The sequence below is a fragment of the Lissotriton vulgaris genome, chromosome 4_1 (genome assembly GCF_964263255.1).
Source record: "Lissotriton vulgaris chromosome 4_1, aLisVul1.2, whole genome shotgun sequence".
Taxonomy (NCBI): Eukaryota; Metazoa; Chordata; class Amphibia; order Caudata; family Salamandridae; genus Lissotriton; species Lissotriton vulgaris.
In genome coordinates this window covers 1,401,488,313-1,401,511,334 of record NC_141691.1, presented here as the reverse complement: position 1 = coordinate 1,401,511,334, position 23,022 = coordinate 1,401,488,313, and the positions used below count along the sequence as shown (strand labels likewise).

Here is a 23,022-nt window from a genome sequence, read left to right as displayed (position 1 = left end):
CCTACACACACGCACACACCTACACACACGCACACACCTACACACACGCACACACACCTACACACGCACACACACCTACACACACGCACACACCTACACACACCTACACACACCTACACACACGCACACACACGCACACACACCTACACGCACACACGCACACACACCTACACACACGCACACACACCTACACACACGCACACACACCTACACGCACACACACACACCTACACACACACCTACACACACGCACACACACACACGCACACACACGCACACACACACACCTACACACACGCACACACACACCTACACACACCTACACACCTACACACCTACACACACACACACCTACACACACACACACACCTACACACACACACCTACACACACACACCTACACACACACACCTACACACACCCCCACACCTACACACACACACCTTTTGGCTCTGGGAGCCAATTCACGCCTGATCAAGCAGCCATTCAGTTCCTGGGTGATAGTTGGAAGCTCATGCAAATGGGCTTTTAAGAGTCTTTCTGCAGGCTACAGGTAACTTTTTTAAAGTATCTTTGGTAGAAAAAGTATTGCAAATGCAAATCTATCTTTACCAATGAATTGAATTTGTAATAAATATTTTTAAAAAAATCCTATTAGAATCCTTTTTATCTGGTTCCCAGGCGGAGATAACAATAATTAATTTTAACGTTCACTCTTAATGCTTCTCCAGGACAAAAGTGTCAAAGGCTAACTAAGCAGGATAATTCGCTGCACCCCAGCCAATGTATCGTTTTGATATTATGCAGTACCATAACTTAGCTGTGTTTTCTCAAGTTATCTAGCAAATTTGAAGCTGCTCTAAGGGACTATAAAGGGCCACATGTAAATTGCAGTACGGGTAATGTCAAACGCGGACTCTATATAAATGAGTTTTCACCGCTACCGTAGCATTTGCAGTGATCACTCTGGTCGCTTGCTGGGGTATCTAATGTGCACACAAGCAGCATCTAAATCTATAGTATGCTCCTCTCTCAATCAATCAATGAGGGGTTGGTAAAGTGCAGCTAGTCACCCCGAGGGTCTCAAGGTGCTGGGGGGAGGGGAAGCGGCTCAGTTGAGCGCTGGAGTCATCCGAAGAGCCAGGTCTTGAGGTCCTTCATGAACTGGAGCAGTGTGGGAGCTTGGCGGAGGTATAGAGGCGGTTGTTCCAAGCCTTGGCTGTGAGGTAGAAGAAGAACCTCCCATTCTGGTCTTGTAGATGCTTGGAACGATGGCAATAGAGAGGTCAGCTGATTGGAGGTGTCCTTTGGGTGTGTCGAAGGAGAGGCGGTTTTTCTGGTATGTTGGTCCGATGTTGTGGAGGGCCTTGTATGCATGAGTGAGAAGTTTGAAGGTTATTATTCTTTCGATAGTGAGCCAGTGGAGATCGTGGAGGTGTTGGGTGATGTGGCTACGATGGGGAATGTCTAGGATCAGTCTAGCTGTGGCATTCTGGATGGTCTGGAGTTTGTGAAGTAGTTTCTTGTTGATTCCAGGGTAGGGTGTTGCCCGTAGTCCAGTCTGCTACTGATGAGTGTGTGTTCGTTTTTCTGGATTCGTTGAGTGTGTTAGTTTTTCTGGATTCGGATAGCATCCATCTGAACATGTGGAGGGTGTTGAAGCAGGCCGAGGATACAGCGTTGATCTGGCGGTTCATTGTGAGCGATGAGTCTAGTATGATGCCAAGGTTTTGTGTGTGGTCCTTCGGGGTGGGGGGTTAGGGTTTCTGAGGGCGGTGGGGGGCAACCAGGAGTCGTCCCATGTGGAGGGGGTGAAGCCAAGGATGAAGACTTCTGTTTTCTCTGAGTTGAGTTTCAGGCAGCTCCTCTTTATCCAGGTGGCGACAGCTTTCGTCCCTTGTAAGTTGTGGTGATGTTGGGTTAGTTGGTGAGGGAGAGGATAAGCTGGATGTCAGCGTAGGAGACGATGTTGAGCCCGTGGTTTTTAACGATGGTTGCGAAGGTGGCCATGTAGATGTTGAAGAGAGTGGGGCTGAGGAAGGATCCCTGGGGCAATCCACAGTTGGTCTCTGTTGGTTCCGAAAGGTTGGGCAGGAGTCTGAGTAGCTGAGTTTTGCCAGTGAGAAATTAGCATATCCAGTCAAGTGCCTTTCCGCGGATGCCGGCATCGTTGAGTTTGGTGGCTAGTGTGCGGTGGGAAATGGTGTCGATGGCAGCCAAGAGGTCCAGGAGGATGCGGGCTGCCGTTTGACCCTGGTCGAGGAGGGAGCGGATGTCGGTGGCGGCGGCGGCGAGTAGGGCGGTCTCGTGCTGTGGTTGTTGAGGAATCCGGTTTGGGAGATGTCCAGGAGGTTGTTAGCTTCGAAGACGTTTGCTAGCTGAGTGTGGGCAGCCTTTTTGATGACCCTAGCTGTGAATGGAAGCAGGGAGATGGGCCTGTAGTTTTTGAGGTCTGTCAGGTCTGGGAGGGTTTCTTCAGGAGGGGCTTGACTTCAGGGTGTTTCCAATCGGGGAATATGGCGGTTTCAAGGAAGCAGTTGATCATCTGGCATAGTTCGGGTGGGATGGCTGTGGCAGCTCTATGGAAGATGTGGGGTGGGCAGGGTTCTAAGGAAGCTCTGGAGTGGATGCTCTTCATGGTCTTTACGGGTGTCTTCTGTTGTGCGTGGGGTCCAAGTGAGCAGGATCGGTTAGGTGGCATAACTAGGGAGGAGCTGGAGTTGTGCGGCGGTGTTGGCTATCGTAGTTGTCGTAGATCATCTTAATCTTGAGGTGTAAAAAGGTGTTGATTCTGTTGCTGAGGTCTTGTGAGGTGGTACATCTATTGTTTCTCTGCAGGGTTTTGCAAATTCCTTGATGATGGAGAAGAGTTCTGTGGTGTTATGAGCGTTGGTGAGGATTCTGGCTTGGAGGGGTTTCTTCTTTGTGGATTTGATGAGTTGGTGGTGTGCTGTGGTGGCTGCTCTGTGGGCAGTGCGTGTTTGAGGTTTCGTTGTTATTCCATGTCTTTTTCGAGTCGTCAGCAGGATCATTTTGATTATTGGAGTGCAGAGCTGAACCAGCTTGCTTTCTTTGTGTCGTCCTTTGGCTTTCTTAAAGAGGGGGGGGGGCGCTAAGTGTGTTGGTGCAGCTTGTGATCCAGTGGTGGAGGTTGTGTGAGGGGTTGAGGGTGAGTGAGGGTGAGTGAGGGTGAGGGGTTGAGGGTGAGGGGTTGAGGGTGAGTGAGGGTGAGGGTGAGTGAGGGTGAGGGATTGAGGGTGAGGGGTTGAGTGAGGGTGAGGGTGAGTGAGGGTGAGGGGGTGAGGGTGAGTGAGGATGAGGTGTTGAGGGTGGGTGAGGGTGAGTGAGTGAGGGTGAGTGAGTGAGGGTGAGTGAGGGTGAGGGTGAGGGTGAGGGTGAGTGAGGGTGAGGGGTTGAGGGTGAGGGTGAGTGAGGGTGAGGGTGAGAGGTTGAGGGTGAGTGAGGATGAGTGAGAGTGAGGGGTTGAGGGTGAGGGGTTGAGGGTGAGTGAGGGTGAGGGGTTGAGGGTGAGTGAGGGTGAGGGGTTGAGGGTGAGTGAGGGTGAGGGGTTGAGGGTGAGGGGTTGAGGGTGAGGGTGAGTGAGGGTGAGTGAGGGTGAGGGGTTGAGGGTGAGTGAGGGTGAGGGTGAGGGGTTGAGGGTGGGTGAGGGTGAGGGGTTGAGGGTGAGTGAGGGTGAGGGGTTGAGGGTGAGTGAGGGTGAGGGTGAGGGTGAGTGAGGGTGAGTGAGGGTGAGGGGTTGAGGGTGAGTGAGGGGTTGAGGGTGAGTGAGGGGTTGAGGGTGAGTGAGGGGTTGAGGGTGAGGGAGGGGTTGAGGGTGGAGGGTGAGTGAGGGTGAGGGGTTGAGGGTGAGTGAGGATGAGTGAGGATGAGTGAGGGTGAGTGAGGGGTTGAGACCTAAAAAATAGGGATGGAGCAGATGGAATGGGAGTGGTGGAGTTCACATGTACTGCGCGTGGGTGTCCTTCCTTTCCTGGAAATGGTAACTTTACTGTCTTAAAAGAAAGTGAAAGCAAAGCAGACTAAAGATCGAACAGAGATCGTCGGGGACTTTCCACTTCGACGCAAGTGTGGCTTTGTTCAGCTGTTAGGCAGAGGGTGTTTGTGGAGTGTGGAAAACATGAAAACCATACAGGAGAAAATGCTGATGGGTTTTTAATAGCTATTAAATGTAGCAACAGTTCATTCACTTTGACGGTTGAGGGTAAACGCATGTTTAACATCACGAGTCTTCCGAGCGTCGCGTTTTTCTTGGCAGACATGTTTTGAGGGGCATTCTACAAGTCTGCTGTTATAAAAGCGCCATCTTAGTGAGGGTACGCAACCCCAGTCGAGAAGCTTCAATGTAACCCCCCGTTTCACCCAACATGGCTGTTAACTAAAATTTGCGAAGGCTTAAAGCAAGAAAGAGGAATTAGGTACCGGTGCGAGAGCACAGCATGCGCCCGTTACTGGCCCTAGTTGTCAGCTACTGCTCCACGATGTTTGGGGCTGCGGAGCCGGTGAACTTAGGAAAGCGACAGCCCGCCAGATCCGACTGTGCCCACTCTCACCTCGCGAGATTTACCCGTCGCCATATTCCCTCCTACTACAGGCCCGATGACCAAAACGCACTCAGAGTTCCGATATGAAGCGAATGTTTCTAAAACAGCTCTGTATGCTTGCAGTAACTAACAAGGCAGGCGGGAGGGGGGAGGAGAGTAGGGGAGGCACGGCCTAGCAGCCGTGCAATCAAGAAGTGAGGGGGCGGGAGAGTAGGCAAGGCAGGCGGCTGGGGGCATGTGCACGCGCTTTTAAGATCAATGCGCATGCGCATTGAGCTTAAATTTCTCGTGCACTGCAAGGAATCGCCACAATTCCTTGCAAGTTGGATAAAGAGTGGATAAGCCCCCATAGTCTCGCTTGCTCGATGCGCATGCGCATCGACAGGCGAGACCTAAAAAGATTGAAAATAGAAAAGAGGCAAGAGGGGCAGAGCAGCGTAAGATCAGAATACTCTCCCACTGGACCTCCAGGGATGAGATGCAGGCAGGAGCCTATGGGTGGAGGAGGACTTCCAATATCTTGCAAGGGGACTCAGGGGTCAACACTTAGTGGTGGAGCTGCACAGGGGGAGAGCAGTCACACTGGACCAGGTCAGTGGTCTTGCTCTTCTTGCCGCTTAGCGTCCTCTATTCAGTAGCAATTGGGGAGGAGGGTGGGTCAACTTGGAGGCGGGAAGGACACACTGGAGATGAAAGGGCGCGGGGGCAGCAGCGGCGGGGGAAAAGCACATGGAAGAAAGCGGCAGAGAAAAAGGAGGAAACAAAGAAAAGGAAAGGAAACAGAAAAAGCAGAAAGATAAAAAGATGGAAAAGAGAAAAGGAGGCCAGGGGGCAGAGCAGCAGAAGAGCAGAGTGCTCTCCCACTAGACCACCAGGGATGAGGCGCAGGCAGGAGCCTGCAGGTGGAGGAGGGCCTCAAACACCCTGCAACGGGGCTCAATGGGCAACCCTTAGTGGTGCAGCTGCGCTGGGGGAGAGCAGTCACACTGACCAAGTCTGCTGTGTCTATCGTTGTAAATAGTTAGGATGTTTTGTAATACATTTTGTGTTAACAGGTCTGAGAAAGCAAAAAACTGAGTGCAACGTGAGAAACTCCTACCCCTCCCCCCAAAAAATTGTCTTCCTTTACAGATCAACGGGTATAGTGCAACACACTCCACAAAATGTAACCTTGCCTAGATTGGGTCAAAAACGTTTTATTGAAGAAATCCCGATGAACCTCCACTGGCATAGCAGGCAAAAAACAGGTTGACCTTCACTAGAACCTAGGGCTCATTGCTTCCCCTATTGGTTCAAAAGATTTCTAACTTTGACAAATGCAGTTTCTGATTTAAAAAAATTGACACCTGATTGCCCATGGCCAACTTTAAACTAATTTCACAATCTACCATTTTACCCCATACCTCAAAAAAGAAGCTCATTCCCCTGTCTGCCAACGCAAGACATTTAGATTAGAAGATATCGGGCAAATTGTCCCTTTGAGGGCCCCGCTGGGTATTGCAGCACCCGCCCAGCAAGGAGCTCGTCCTTAAGTGAATCATACCGCTTTAGTTAGTGAAGGCCAGTGTATCCTATAAAGGATGCCCTTTTTGACCACCTAAAATTCACCAGCCTCAGTGCGGAGTTGGTGCAGCAATGGAACCGCACTCTACTTTATTTAGAATTGTTCTGTTTGCGGAGGACGTGTGCTGGACCACCAAATTCCTTTCCACCCTCCTGTTTTTGTTTGAAGCTTTTTAAAAGTACTTTTGTAAAATGTGTTCTAAATCCAACTTTCCAATGAATTGTATTAGAAATAAATATTTTGAAAAGTCCAAGAATTAACTTTATTTGATTCCTAGGCGGAAATGACATTTTAACATTGTCTCCCAATGGTTTCCTATGGAACAAATAACCGTCCCACAGTGAAAATTGCTTTTGCTCCAAGTGCATGTTTTACTTTAAAATTTTACATTTTCAAATTCTTAAATACGAGTTCTTATGGGCACTTAGGGTTGACTTGGGGTGACTTATTAATAGTTAATAAGAGGGTTTGGGCTTGTTAAAAGGGGTTATTTTGACAGGACGAATTTGCAGTGCTTCTACAACAGCTGGGCATCTGCACCCAGACTTGCTAATCTACACCTCCCTGTGTGGAGATTGAGCAGCAGTAGTTAACATTATTAACCTACTTCCCAAGGTTGAGGATGTTATACTTGCTGCGCGGCATCCTTCTAGAAAGTCAATTTACGCTGTGCACTTGGACAAATTTGTGGTTTGGTGTGGAGCATAGCCCATAAACCTCTTGCAGGCCAAACTGTCATATATTGTATTATTTGTTTTGTCTTTGGCACAACAAGGGGCTGGTGTGGACGCAATTACAGTTTATTTGTTGACCCTTTCAGCTTATTTGTTTTTGCACTACTAGCCGAGTTATTTCGAATGGCTGGTTGCGCTGAGGTTATAAAAGGTTTAACCCTCATGTTTCCTCTAAAACTATTTGTGATGCCACAGTTAAATTTCAATCTCGTCCTGACTTTTCTCACATGTACTCCCTTCGAGCTGATGAATAACTGGGCGCTACTTCTTCTGACTCTAAAGGGTGTCTCCCTTGTAACGATTACTTCAGCTCTTTGCATGAGTGAGCTCCAAGGTCTCTGGGTACAGCCACCTTATTTTTTTTTTTTTTTTAAATATATTTTTATTGCAGGAATTAGTAAATCGTTACAAAATCGACCAGCATTATAATACAAGCAATATCAGCGAAATACAACCCTCTGTCCCCGCACCGTAAGTTCCGTACACAGCCTTCCGGCCCACAACCCTGGGGTCGGGCGGCGAAATTCAATGGGGGCTCAGAAGGATGTCGGAGCTGGTCCGGATGATCCACTGTCCGTCATCTGCTTTTCCAAACAAGCCTATAAACCCAAAAGAAAAACCCCCACCCTCAAAATACTACTAACCAAAGTAAATCCCACCCAACCCCGCCATCAGCGCCTGAGAACAACCGCAACAGGATCTGCTATGGGACCCACGGGGAAAGCAACAGGACTAATAGTGCAAATGTTTTAATGGGACTCGGGGCGAGTCGCTTCTTCACCTTCAGAGTCGCTGGGGGCGCAATAATCCCTGAGAGCCTGCACTAACATTTCCCACTCCAACGCTGCCTCCTGTGCCTTCTCATTACGCTGCCTCCAAGCCAGTTGGTATCTCAGTGTGCTCTCCCCCGCCGCCCACTTCAAGAGCTCGCTGTGCCATCGACTTCCTGTCGGACCAACTCGTGCCTTCCAGTTCCTGGTCACCTCTCGCTTAGCAAGAAGGAGCCCTAGGTCGATAAATTTGCTGGAGATTTTATTCTTGGGGGTATGAGGGAACCAGTGTAGGAGTCCCACCGCCGCATCAAATGATAAGGATCTCCCCGTCACCTCCTCCAGGGTCTTCCCCACTTCCACCCAGTAGGATGATAATCCCGGGCAAGCCCATAACATGTGGAGGAGGTCCGCCTCCTGAGCTGGGCACCTAGGGCAATCCGCCGAATTCGTGGCAAAATATCGCTTAATTTTCACTGGGGTCAGATATGCTCTATGGAGAACGTAATAGTGGACCAGCTGAAAACGGGCGTGGCGTGTGCCCTTCCAGGCTCGCCGCACCAACTGGGACCAGGTCGTTTCCGGGATCTCCCTGCCAATGTCCTCCTCCCAGCGGTTTCTCAAAGTAGTGAGAGGAGCCAACCCTTCGTTGACCAATCTACCGTAAAGGCAAGTGACCGCCTTCACCGTGCCCGCAGACATCATCACGTATTGGCACACCGGAGATAAGGCGGGTTCCTCCTGCCCGCTCTTCCAGTGTGCCTGGATCGCTCGAACAATGGCCGAGTGCAACAGAAAGTCACCACAGGGGATCTCGAAGCGGTCGATAAGATCCTGGAAGGGCAAGAGCGCCCCGTCCTCATACAGATCCCCAACTAGCTGTAGGCCGGCGTCCTCCCAGGCCGCCAATCGTGACCAATCGCCTCCATGGGGGAGGGCCGTCAGCATCCCCAAAGGTATTTCGGGCGCATACGGTGTTCTCAGATGGCCTCGGGCGTGAGCCCGATTCCAACACAGGCGGACGGTCCGCTCCTCCAACGACAAATCCCGCAGGGCCAATCGTTGTCGCAGCGCTATGAAGGAGAGAACATGCCTGGCCATGCCCGTCCCCCTTCTGTCTTCCGGGCCCCGGAATTCCCGGGCGATCTCCTGGGTGAAGGTCTGGAGCTGCGCCGCCAGATAATACTTTTCAAAGTCTGGCACCGCAAGCCCCCCCTCATCTTTCGGCCTCATCAGGGTCTTGAGGGCCACCCGACGGCGGCCCGAGCCCCAGAGGAATCCGACCACCATAGATCGTAATAGTCGAAACGTGGCCGGTGGGACCCAGATCGGTAGTGTCCGGAAATAATATAAGAGCCTGGGAAGCGCCACCATTTTAAGCAGAGCGATCCGTCCCGCCACCGAGAGCGGCAGCGTGGCCCAGAAGTCCATGCAGCCTCGAAGTGCTCGAGTGCTGCGGGCAATGTTCCCATCCAGGAGGTCGGATGGGTCGTGATAAACGAATACCCCCAGGTACTTAAAGCAGTCGGGTTCCCATCTAATCTCCCTACTTAGAGTAGGGGCGGGGGCACCCTTACGAACCGGGAAAAGACAGGTCTTGGACCAATTCACCCGGAGGCCCGAAACCTCCCCAAACTCCGTGAGCGCCGTCGCCGCTCCATGTAAAGCGTCGAGCGGGTCCTCTAGGAAGAGCAACAGATCGTCAGCATACAGCGAAACGTAGTGCGGGCCCGAAGGCGTCCACAGGCCCATATAGTGGGCTCCCGATCGAAGATGCAGCGCGAGTGGTTCCACCGCCAGCGCAAAGAGAAGTGGGGGCAACGAACACCCCTGCCTCGTGCCTCGTTCTACCGGATATTGCGAGGAAATCAGTGGCCCCGCCCGGACCCTGGCCGATGCGGAGGCATAGAGAACCGCGGTCCATCTGATGAAGCCCTCACCGAGGCCGAATCTCCGCAGCACCGTGCAAAGGTAGTCCCACTCCAGGCTATCAAAAGCCTTCTCTAGGTCCACCGATAAGACAACCGGGGACGGGGCATCCACAAACGGTTCCCCTAGCAAACGGAACAACCTGCGAATGTTCATAGTCGTGTTACGCCTTGGGATAAAACCCGCTTGGTCCTCATGCACCAGGGAACTCATGTGTCCCAGCAGCCTCGAGGCCAAGATACTGCTCAGTATTTTATAGTCCACCGTCAGCATCGATAAGGGACGGTAAGACCCCGGGTCTGATGAGTCCCTTCCTGGTTTGAGGAGAGGAACCACCAACGCCTCACACATCGAGCTCGGGAGCCGCCCCAGCCTCTTCGCCTCTCTGTAGACCACCAATAACCTAGGGGCTAGGAGGTCAGCATAAGCTGCATAAAACTCCACGGGCAGGCCGTCCAGGCCCGGGGTCTTATTTCTCGCCATCCGTTTAATGGCACCGCGGATCTCCCCCAATTCTATGTCGGACCCCAGGGCTTTCGCCACTTCGCGCTCCACTGTTTGGAGCTCCAGTGGGCGTAGATAATTATCGAGCCGGTCAGGGTCTCGGGCGGAGCGACTGCGGTACAAACTTTCGTAATAATGCCGGAAGCAGCTGAGTATCTCCGGTTGAGTGTATACCTCGGTTCCGTCCGCCTTACGCATACTTGTCGTCAATGAGGACTGACGCGTAGGGTTGGCCAGCCATGCCAGCAACGCGCTCGATCTGTCCCCCTCCGCGATGGACCGGACCGTGTAGGCCTTGTAGTCAAAACAGCGAAGCCGTTCGACCTCCGCCGCCACCTTCTCCCTCGCCTCCGCCGTGTGTACCTGCAATTCCGGGCGCCCGGGGCGGCGAATTTCCAGCTCGCGGAGTTTCCGGTCCGCTGCATCTAGGTCAGCTAGGATAACTCGCCTCATGCCCACCTTTTTAGAGATGCAGTAACCCCTCACCACTACCTTAAAAGCGTCCCACTCTAACGCTCTTGTACTCGCGGTGCCGCTGTTGGACGCAAAATATTCCGATACCTTATCCATCAGGTCCGCCCTGAAAACACTGTCCTCAAGAATCTCGGGTCGTAACTTCCAGGTGGGCACCGCCGGCGCCCCGGGGAGCCAGCGAAGGTCCAGCAGGAGGGGGTTATGGTCTGAAATGGTTCTGGACAAGTACTCAGATCGGACCGCTGCCGAAACCAGTTCGGGCGAGCCAAGAAATCCATCCAGTCTGACATGCAACTCATGTAGGCTCGAGAAGTATGAATAATCCCTAGATGTGGGGTGGTGCGCCCTCCAGATATCCGTCAGACCCCAGTGGGTCTGCCAATCCTTACGACCCTTAGCCGTGCGACGAACCGGAGAATCGGGAAGGGGTGGATGTGAGCGGTCAGTGTCTACGTCCACTACTGAGTTGAAATCTCCCCCGAGCAAAAGGGGCCCGGAGAAGAAGTGGGCCAGCGAGCCCGATAACCTGGAAAGGAAGGCAGTCTAGTCTATATTAGGAGCGTACACACAGCAAACGTTCAAGTCCCTCCCTCCTAAAGTGCCCGAAATGGCCACGTAACGCCCCTCTGGATCTATCACTGTTTTCGTGACCTGGAAGGGGACCCCAGCTCTAACCCATATTAGCGCCCCCCTGGCATATGCGGAGTACGATGTGTAGAAGACCTGCCCCCTCCATCTACGCTGTAGCGCCGCCCCTTCCGCCTTGTTCAGATGAGTTTCCTGCAGCAGCGCCATTTGCACTCCCCTACGCACTAAATAAGCGTGGACTTTGTGGCGCCTGGACATAGTATGAAGCCCCCTCACGTTCCAAGTAACACATTTCAAGTTAGCAACATCAGCCATTGTCCCATATTGTTCTCGCACAGTCTCCCCATCCGGGTCCCCACAAAAAAAGTACATCATTCATCCCAGCACTGATGGCGGCCATTTTCCCCAACCAAAGCCAAACAACCCAAGAACGAACCAAACCCCCACCCACCCTCCCCAGAACAGGACCCAAACAGCACCATCCAGATCCCATCCAAACCTTGCCCTCCAACAACCCAATAACCCCTACTAATCCTGCGGTCGCCACCGTAGGAAGGCCTTAAGGGCCAGGTGCGGGCCGAGCGGAGGCAGTGGGCCCTCGACGCTCAGGCTACCAGGACTAAAACAAGCCCATAACAGTATCAAAGACCCTCGGGGCAAAAACAGGGGCACCCCACCCTCCCCGCCCTCGTTGTCAGCATCAATTGACGGCAACCGCCTCCCCCCTGCCAGGCCCCCTCCCAAAATGAGGTAGCTCACCCCGTTACCCCTGTCCATCCAGAAGGTCTTCCACCGACTTCGGTGTGATCACCGGTGTATGGGCGCTATCAGTCACTGAGTCCTCGGAGTCCGATGGTGCCCCCTCGTCACCCGGGTCCGCTTCCTCTTCAATGGCATCGTCCCGTGCTCCAGACAACTCAGATAACACCTCCAGCACTCCCCTCCGCTCCGTCGACGTCTCTGCAGTTGAGGGCCCCCCTGAGCGGCCGCGGCGATTCCTAATCCTCCTGGATCGCCGTCTCTGTTCCGGCTCCTCCGCCTGTTGGGATGAGGAGCCGAAGCCATCTTTCCCTGCTCTGTAAAGCTCGAGCCAGGCGCAGACATCCTCCGGGGTGTCGAAGAATTGAGTTTCGTCATCGACAATGATGCGGAGCCTAGCAGGATAGATTAGCGAGTACTGGATGCCCTCGCTCCTGAGCTCGCGCTTGACCGCCAGGAAGGAGAACCGCCTGCGTTGAGTTTCGTAGGTGTAATCCAGGAAGATGTTCACCTGACTGTTCGCCACTTTGAATGGACCATTATGCCTGGCGGCATTGAGGATTAAGTCTCTGTCCCGAAAGTGTAATAACCGCGCCACAACTGGTCTCGGGGCACGTCCCTGCTGCGGCGGCCGCGCCGGGACTCTGTGGGCACGCTCCAAGGTGTAGAAGGAGGATAGCCCCTCCGGGGCCACCGTGTCACGGAGCCAGGCCTCCAAGTATGCCACCATGTCGCCATCCTCGATCTGTTCCGGAAGGCCCACCACACGGATGTTGTTCCTCCTGTTGCGGCCTTCCGCATCTTCCGCTCTCTGCTCTAGGGTCACAATCCGGGATAAGGCATCCTTCATAGTCGCAGCCAAGGTTCGCTGCGCCGGCTCCAAGGTTTTCACCGAGCTCTCCACTTCCTTGACCCGGTCCGAAAGTTTGCCGTGGTCCGCTCTAAGGAGACCAAGGCTCGTCGCCACCTGGGCAATGTCCTGTTGGAGGGCCGATCGCGTGGTCGCTATCGCCTCCAGGACGCGGTCGAACTGCTGTTGCATCGATGCACCACCAGAACTCTTTGGGTCCCCATGTTCCTCTTTGTCCTGGGTCTCCGAGTCTGAGGCGGTTGGGGTAGTCCCCTTGGCTCCTCTAGGTTTCCCCATGTCTCCGGGGGCACTCCGTGATGGTCCAGGAGCAGGCGTCTCCGGGTGCAGATGCCGACCACGACCCTCCCGGCTACTGGACCTCAAGTCGAGTACCGGGGACCTCCTTCTCCAGGGCCTGTGGGAACTTCTCCGCTTCGGCTCGCGCCACCACCACGGCGTCCGAGGGCACCGATAAGGGGGCGGAGACAACCGCCGCCAGGTCGGGCAGGCCCGCACAGCCGCTGAAGTCCCGGGGTGAGGGTCACCAACTCCACCGGACGATTTGTGGCGCCAGAGTGTCGCGCCTCCCATGGAAGTGGACTGGCCAGGAAAATGTAGCTAGGTGCGGTGTCGTGAGTGGGGCCACCGCCTGGATCACCAGACGTCAGCTCACTGGATCCACTATAACGTGGGCATCCGCCCAGTCACCCAACCGAGTGCATTCTCGTTGAAGAAAGTCCGATCTGACCGATATCTAGTGCACAAATCAGCAGGGGATGGCAAAGCCGGGGGCGAAACGCCGCTGGCGACGCTCCTCCAGTTCAATGGATCCGGCTAGGGGGACAATGAAGTCCGGGCGCCATGTTGGGTCGCACTCCGCAACTCCGCAAACTTCGGTTTTACGCCGGATCACCACTCGTCCGAGCCACACCAAGGGCCCTGGCAGGTCGTCGTCGGTCCGTTCAGCAGAATGCGGGGTCCGGGGTGCCCCGCAGCCTCCGATTTACAGGATAATCACGGGCTCAGTCCCGGAGCCGAGCTCTCAGGCGACCATCGCCATCGGCGCCCAAGCCACGCCCCCTGGGTACAGCCACCTTATACCACCTTTTTTCCCAGCTAAATCGGTGCTGAGGACCAGTGTGGCCTTTTTGCCAAAAGTTGACTTCTTTTCATGTTGTGCACAATAGAGGTGTGGGGTCCTACTACTAATCAGCCTGGACCTCAATAATCACAAAACAGAGCAAGTTGGCTGATCAGGATTGTTAGTAATAGAATCTGAAACCACACAGCCAAAGCATGCCGTGTAGCCAAGGGGTTAAATATTACCAAACAAATGTATTAAATTTTAAGAATTAGTTTGTATTATTTCATCAAAAACACATGACATCAAATAGACACTCCATCATAACTGTTAGTGCAAAAACGTGGAAGAATATATACAAGTATATACAGCAATATAACAATAAAGGAAACGTACACTTAAGGAAGACATATAATCAAAATCCTATAGTGACACCAACTGTTGTCTGCACAATGAATTAAATAACACAATAATTGCAATTTGAACACATTCTTAGCAATTCATGAAAGAAATAAACCAGTCCTTTGGTAACAAAACCTGTGAACAAGGCGGAACTGAGATGGATTGGCCTGCCTGTCACACAACACCTGTGGGTATTGATTTGTAAGAAATTGCAGATAGGGCCCACGTAAGTGGTACGAGTTTGTCCCTAGCTGCACCCTTTGTTCTTGACACAGGCTGGGGGTCAACGCGTTTCAAACCTTATTAAGTCTAGGTTCTCCTCAGGACGAGGACTGGGTAAAGATGTACCTTCTCGGCCAACACAATGGCTGCGTGGAGAGAAGTAGAAAGAACCACTTGTATTGTTCTGAATGCGGTGTCAAAGATGCCAGGATCCGGGGCGCCCTGGGCGATCTGTTATTCAATGGAGACTCACATTCTCTTTTTTATATATTTTTTATTATTGTGGAAGGCTGCGCTTGAATGTGCGCATTTGGAAGGAGACGAGCCGCGGGACGTTCCAAGCGGCAGGGCGGGAATCAATCAACCGCTGTAAGTTCAAACCTTCAGAGGTTGGAGTCCGTAGTTGTTCGTGTCTGACGATCAGATCAGCTCAGCGATCCGATCAGCTCAGCGAGCTGATCTGATCGTCAGACACAAACTACGGACTCCAACCTCTGAAGGTTTGAACTTACAGCGGTTGATTGATTCCCGCCCTGCCGCTTGGAACGTCCCGCGGCTCGTCTCCTTCCAAACTCGCACATTCAAGCGCAGCCTTCCACAATAATAAAAAATATATAAAAAAGAGAATGTGAGTCTCCATTGAATAACACAGATCGCCCAGGGCGCCCCGGATCCTGGCATCTTTGACACCGCATTCAGAACCATCCAGTGGTTCTTTCTACTTCTCTCCACGCAGCCATTGTGTTGGCCGAGAAGGTACATCTTTACCCAGTCCTCGTCCTGAGGAGAACCTAGACTTAATAAGGTTCGAAACGCGTTGACCCCCAGCCTGTGTCAAGAACAAAGGGTGCAGCTAGGGACAAACTCATACCACTTACGTGGGCCCTAGCTGCAATTTCTTACAAATCAATACCCACAGGTGTTGTGTGACAGGCAGGCCAATCCATCTCAGTTCCGCCTTGTTCACAGGTTTTGTTACCAAAGGACTGGTTGATTTCTTTCATGAATTGCTAAGAATGTGTTCAAATTGCAATTATTGTGTTATTTAATTCATTGTGCAGACAACAGTTGGTGTCACTATAAGATTTTGATTATATGTCTTCCTTAAGTGTACGTTTCCTTTATTGTTATATTGCTGTATATACTTGTATATATTCTTCCACGTTTTTGCACTAACTGTTATGATGGAGTGTCTATTTGATGTCATGTGTTTTTGATGAAATAATACAAACTAATTCTTAAAATTTAATAAATTTGTTTGGTAATATTTAACCCCTTGGCTACACGGCATGCTTTGGCTGTGTGGTTTCAGATTCTTTTCATGTTGGGCAGTCCATTACCCTCCCAACGTTCTTTTCTCCAACTCACTCCTCAGATGAGGAAAAGAGACTGCTTAGACTGGACCCAAAAAGAGAACCTTGATTTTTACATTGACCGCACCAAAGACCATTGGGTGGATGATCAGCTTTTTGTAGGGTTCTCTGAGGCAAAGATAGAAAAGGTGGTGCAGAAAAAAGCATTATCAAGTTTCCTCTACATTAAGGCTTGTTTGCATTGGTGAAGGAGCAGCTTTCAGAAGGACTGAGGGCTCATTCCACCAGGTCCAAGGCTGCTACCACTGAGTTGTAGCAAGGAGTACCTGTTCAAGATATCTGTCGGGCCTTGACATGGGCATCAGTGCATATGTTCACGAAGCACTACTGTCTTGACAGCCAGGGCTGACTGAAAGATCTTTCTACCTGTTCGGTTCTGCAAAACTTTTAGGTGCATATTCTTTATAGCTGCAGATTTTCCTCTGCCATTCTACTTCTTTCTGTGGCATAGTCTCTCTTTCCATCTAAATAGGTCCAAAATTAGAGATCTGCACACTGGTACCTCTGATTGGGCATGTGCTCTGCATTCAATGGTGTGGACAGAGCCAAGAAAGAAACTTATGTCAGAGTGCAGGGGTGGTACTTATATTGGGCTTTAATCTGTCACATCCAGGGTGGAGCAGTCTCACTGCTCTGCTGCATGATGCCACATACCAGTGCTTAGGACTATTTCTGAGAAGGCTTTCAGTATCCAGTGTGGTGCATGATGATATTCTAAAAGGTTTCGAATCTGCGGGTATATAGTATCCACCAGAAAGAGATTTATTAAAGGTCAGTAACTTGTTCTTCAGAGTCAGCAGGTACATTTCTCATTGAAACCAATCGTTTTCCAGGTCGTTTTACTTGCTTTAACTTTGAATTTTTTGATATAACAGGTTAATATATATTTAGTTCTGTTCTACTTCTGTTCCATCTATTCCAAGGTAAAACCCACGGATGCAAGCTTTTTTTCGGTGAAATGCTTTGATGATACGGTTCACAGCTTTAAGGTCCCTCCAAAATCTGAGCAGGCAAGACAGGTAATACTCTTTTCACAGCTTATGTTTTAATCATTATGAACGATCCGTTTACGTCTTGGTTAGATAAGTAATGAAGGTATTCTTTAAGTTTGAATCCACTTGATTAACTAATGGTCTGTACTTCATACATATTTCATGAGCTCACTGGTACCATGCCAGCCTTTACTGCATTACATCAGGTTGTTGCTATGTGCTGTTTTCCACCAAAAATGGGAGCTGTACATGCCCAGGTCTTGTTCCACGAGCCAGACTTATAATAATTCTGCATACTTTCTTAAAACTATTTGGTGAAGCAGCACATATATTAAGTGCCCTTCGGGATATTAGTTAAACTGCCTTGAAGCGGTGCGTCGTAGGAACCAAAGGGCAATATCTATAAATCGTGAATCATATTGCTTAACCTTACTTCTGAAGTATGTTAAAGTGCTTAAAATATAAACTTACATCAGCCCTTTCGTCTAATTCAACCTTGGTTTGGCAGGATTGATTGAGGCCATTTAAATATTATTAAATAATTATGGACCTTGCCTAGAATGCCACACCCCAGGGATTCTAAGACACTCCTTTAGGGGAATACTTTCCCCAAGCGGCAGAGTAATCGGAGTACTCTGTCTCCACAAGACCAACCCAGACCAAATGTTCCAAAGTCCAGAGTGAGGAACTACAATCTTCCTCAGATTCGCAGTGTCTAGAGTCCCGCGTAGTAAGCTAACTGAAGCCAAGAGTCTGGATGTTCCAAGCTCATTGTCTGACCATGTAAAGGAGGTATGAGAAATCTGTTAATACACACAAGTCCATTTTTGTCCTGGACCTTGGTTGTAAGGCGAGCAGCCTGAGAAGTCTTGGCTCTTTAAATGATCAAAGGTCTGCAGACTGTGGACTGCAGTATTCCCGTTAGTAGCATCTGACAATGAACTGCCATTTCCAGCAGCAGAGGTTACTTCCCCTGTTCTCGCCATTCCTTCATTCTGAGATCTTTGAAAGGCATATTGGGAAAGAGGGACTAAGCTCTACTACCGGCCTTTTATGGGCCTCTATCCTGGTTTGAGCTGTTTCATGTTTGGGATCCTGTATTCTGCCTCCTCCTTCACAGTCCATGCAACTCTATGGATCCCATCATCATATACATCCTTAGGATGTGCACTGCTGGTAGAGTGTTATGACGCCAGAGTTGTCTGTCATCATACTCATCAAGCCAATTCTATCAGCTCACTATTTGTCTACAAGTGTATTCTCATTGGGAAGCCCATATAATTGCATCTCTTTTATAGGGCGTCTAAAAGTACATTTTAAAATTAAGCATAGAAAGTAATGCTATTTGACTCAATATGTAAAGTGGGAATGGTTTGTTCGCCCTGATTTTGCTTTCTATCACTGCTACTGCTGTTACGTTTATTAATAGCTTTTAGTTCTATGACTGCTACTACTACAGTTTCAACTTCTACTCTGTCAACAGCACTCCTATACATAAACCAGTTGGTAATAACAGCACTATGACTTCTGGTAGTTCTACGCAAAATGATTTTACTAATACTAGCACCTCTAGTGGGGAGTATGTCTAGAAGTACATTTTGATCTGTTTTAATTAACACTACTTTAACCAACACTCTAGGTCATACTACTACTTGTGATAGTAGTGCAGGTGTTACTGATAGGCCTAGTACTATAACTCATGCTATAGTTCTGTATTCTTTTGTTACTACTGGTGATACTACAAGTAGATCTGCTTTAACCACAACTAATTACTTCTACTAATACAAGTAGTGTTCAGACTAATATTGGTCATACTCTTACACCTAGTACATTTGCTGCTTCTTGTGCCACAACTACACATGCTAGTTTACCTTCCACCTCTACCTTTCCAGTGTCACATCCCACACACCCCATCTTAAATGATAATGTGCTATACTTAGTGCATTGTGAAAGTGATATATTATTGTACATGCTCCATAAAAACTGCAGTCTACCTTTTGTGTATTTTTATTTTTAGCACAGTGGGTAAATAGCACATAGTGCTTCAAGGTAGATTAATTTCTCACCAGCTACACCCTATCTCAAATCTTTCTCCGTCATCTTTCTGCCTTTGATAAAATACTACTTTAGTAACGTTTTATATGTTTCACAATGAGGGAAATTCTTCTAAAATGTAGCGATGCTGCTTCACCAACGCATATTTGAAATTGTACCATAACTATGTCCTGTTAATATCGCCAGTGAGCTGCTGTATTTTATTTTCAATGCTAATTTTTTATTGTGCGTTTTGAGGCAATGGTGCCTAATAGTTATTTGAATGGGTCTAACTGTCTCTCAATTTTATACGTTTTGACTTGCCTTGTGCATTTCTGCTGAATATCCTGCTACTTTGATAAAACTTGGGGATGCTCCACAAAATGGGCCCTTGAAACAATGGTGACTAGAAGGTACATTAAAGTGTACTTCCACCTTTTATGAAGAGAGACTGCTGTCTGCTCACAAGAAGAGATGGTTGATCATTTTACCTGTGCCCTTGGGGATGAGGGCCTACTGCCTCTCATTGTAAATTCATATAGTCTTACATTACTGTGACCCCTTATTTGCCCATATATGTTTTGTGATTATGCTTATGCACCTGGTGTGCATGGAAATCATGTACAATACAAATGGTGACTTCTGCAAGGACATGGCATGCAACATACAATGGTGATTATTTTCATAAAGTTAAGTCCATTCTGGCTTCTGTGTTAATGGGGCACCCTACCAGAAATCTCAATGTAGGTTCACCTTCCTCTTTCTTCTTGATAGTCCACATCCTGGCCAGATCCCTGCCAGAACATAAAGCATTGGCCTAAACTGGCTTGTCTATCTAAATGCATCTCCTTCCAGTTCTACTTGGAGATACCATACACCTACTCGGGCTGTTTGACTTTTGTGGGACCGTTTTACTTCCCAGCGGCCTTTTGTAGTCTTTCCGTAGGTCTTGAGCTGAAACCGGTCTAGAGAGAGGAGAGAACTCACTTGGAGAGTATTTTGTCAAATGAACATGCAATTTTCACTTAGTTGCCTACTAGGCCCCCCACAGTAAGGACATGAACAGGCCAAGTTGTTTAGCATTATTGGTCAGCATTAAGATTTTTGAAGATGGCATGCCTTCTCATTGACCTTGGTCTGCCACTAGTGTATCCCAGAACCATTTGAGAACTGCCCATCGCCCCACAGAGCCAATACATTGTATTCAATTTGAACTGAAGAGCGCTCTGCAGCACAACTCTGAGAATTTAACCGACCAAGCTCAGGAATTCTGACATTGTTGTATTTCTAGCCTTTCCTCCCCACAAAGGCGTGGTGTAGGAAAGTAGGATCAGCTTTCATAGTTCCTCCCATTCTTTGCTTGATTTCAGTGTGTTTTGACCTAGTCTGCTGGAATCCTGCTATACAGGACCCCAGCAACTGCTTTCTCCCCTAAATTGACCTGGTAGGTACTTTGATACTTTCACAATTGTCAACTGGTAAGTATCAAGTATATGGTACTAGGTTACACAGAGCAATTGTACACCAGGGATCTTCCAAGTTCTGAAGCACGTATTGTGCCACCGATGGAAGCCCACATAAACTGTGACTACAGGCCTGCCATTTCAGCCTGGGTGAATTGGTGCTTGCACCTCTCATGACAGATATAAGTTTCCTTATATCGGAGGTCACTGCACTTTAAACCTATAAGTTAGCCCTATGGCAGGAGAGGTGTGGCTACAGGCTGATGTAGTAAGACGTTGGTTGCGGGGATCCCTCCCAGTAATCCCCCATAATCTATTATCCTGACTATCCCGGGCCCAATACAGAGAACATTGGGGACCAGGAACATTAGCATACCGGCAGCTGGCGAGATACGCATATGGGAGAGACCCAGTATCTGCAAGAAACAGGTTAGTGTTAGATTCCTTACCTTAGAATATCCCCAGGCGTCGGATTGGATCTGGAAAGTTCCTTGCCTGTCGGCAGGCGTCGTCTGCGGCTCCGCGTCAGTCGTCTGCGTCGTGTTTGCCGGAATGACGTCGTCGGAGTACTTAGACACCGCCCTCGCGTGCTAACGTCAGTTCTTCTTTTTTCCGCGCCAGCAAGGGCAGATCTGGGAAGAGCGTACCCTAGTTTATTTTTGACTAACTTTGTGGCTATTTTGGCTACTCTTTTCGAGCTGACTTCGACTCCTGGTGCCGGTAGGGATGCCTGGTTTCAAGCCGTGCGACGCCTGTCACCGTCTGATGTCGGTGACCGACCCCCACCGCCGGTGTCTCTACTGCCTCGGGGCCGACCACGACGATAAGTTGTGCCCCGACTGCTGGGCCTTGACTTCGAAGGCTAGGCGGGAGCGGTCCCGCAAGCTGCTCGAGATCCGGCAGTCTGCTCCGTGCCGCTCAAGGTCCCGGTCGAGGAGGAAGTTTAGGGGCCGGTCGCGGAGCCGGAGCCCACACCTTTCATCGGGCTCCAAGTCCTCGCATTCAGGTAAGTCGAGGCACTCTAAAAAGAAGTCGAAGCGACATCGCTCTTCTGACTCCCCTCGCCAGTCGCGTGACCCGGCCGAGGGTGCGGCTCAGCCGGAGCTGTCGCATCCAGCCCCATACCCTCCAGTCCCTGGACTGCGTGCGATACCGGAGGAGATTCTTGATTTCCTCATTGCCATGAGGACTCCATTCCCTCTGTAGACCCGACTGGGTGTTCTAGCGAGCCGGTGGCTTCGGTCCAGACGCCGCAGACCCGGTGGGATCCAGGCCTGGATCCCGGTCGATGCCAGTTGACCTCAAAACTCCTCCGCTGGTGCCGACCCCTCTGGTTTTGCTCCCGGCGCCGTCTTCGGACGACACCGTCCCTGGTTTCAGTCCGGGTCCAGCTGTGGAGTGGCGCCGCTCACGCAGTCTCCGGCGTCGGTGGTGAGCAGTTTACCTATGGCCTGGCTTCGTCATTTCTGCCTGTTTATCAGGACACGGATGAAGGGGAGGACTGGAAGGGGTCTCAGGACTGGGCAGACGAGCTGGGTGGGGGTGGAAGTGGTCTTGACACTTCGCCTGACACTGGCTTCATCTCTCCTCCTTCCATGGCTATGGAGGAGTGTGCTACTTATGGTGTGGTGTTGCGCTGGGCAGCCAAGGCCTTGGATCTTGCGCTCCCTGCTTCGGCCGTGAGGACAAATCTCCTCACTAGGTGCTTCAGCCACCATTAAGCTCTTCGGAGCCTCTGCTGCCGTTTAATGAGACCCTCACGGACGTTCTGATGGGCATTTGGTCCATGCCCTCCACAGTGCCCACTGTGGATCGGAACATGGCCCGACGCCACCGCCCGGCTCCAGGCGACCCCAGCTTTCTGTCCGTACACCCCACCCGCAAGAGTCTGGTCAACCAGGCCTCTACGTCCCAGACAGCATTCCTGACTGCTCCTCCAGATCGGGAATCCAAAAGGTTTGACCAGTTTGGGTAGAAACTGTTCTCCTCACTTAGTCTGGGGTTGTGGTCTATCAACACCGCTTGCCTTTTGGGCTGTTACACCCACTCCTTGTGGGATACGGTTGCGGACGAGCGTCCCCAGTGTCCGGAGGAGGCCCGGGCACAGCTCGCCCAAGCTCTTCCTGAGGGGCGGGATGCTTAACGTGATTCCATCCGATGTGGACTTAATACCACGGACTCGCTGGGCAGGGCAAACGCCTGGCTGAGGTCTGCCAATTTTTCGGGGGATGTCCAGGCCACGCTCATGGACATGCTCCTTTTTGGCGACAAAGCAGACAGTGCGCTTGAGCGTTTCAAGGACTAAAGGGCTATGCCCAAGTCCTTGGACCTGTCTGGCCAGCACCAGCAAACTTCTGCTTTTTGCCCCTTTCGCGGCCAAAGAAGGGGCGCTCCCACACATTCGTCCAGCCACAGGTCGCGGAACCAACCTCAACGCGGATGTGGGAACCGCCGTGGCGGTGCAGGGGGACAAAGGCCGGGTCAGGCCCAATCGACGCCAGTGGGGCGTACCATCACTTAGGACAGGTGGGTGCTGCAAATCGTCCGCAGGGGCTACTCCCTCCCCTTTGAGGCGACCCCTCCAGCCATGCCACCGCATGTCGGGGGATCACTTGCAACTTCTGCAGGAGGAAGTTACCGCCCTCTTGGTCAAGGGGGCCATTGAGCGCGTTCCTGGGCCAGAAGTAGGACGTGGCTGCTACTCCCACTACTTTTTGGTAC

At 50.8% G+C, this 23,022-nt stretch overlaps 1 protein-coding gene across 1 annotated transcript in view; it reads left to right on the top strand.

Annotated features, from left to right (window-relative positions):
- OSBPL1A (oxysterol binding protein like 1A) overlaps positions 1 to 23,022 on the top strand; it is a 2,145,795-nt gene that overhangs the window by 605,283 nt on the left and 1,517,490 nt on the right. Inside the window, exon 12 of the mRNA XM_086965647.1 lies at positions 16,736 to 16,831. Within this exon, the coding sequence (XP_086821773.1) occupies positions 16,736 to 16,831 (96 nt within the window). The remainder of the gene's footprint in view (positions 1 to 16,735; positions 16,832 to 23,022) is intronic.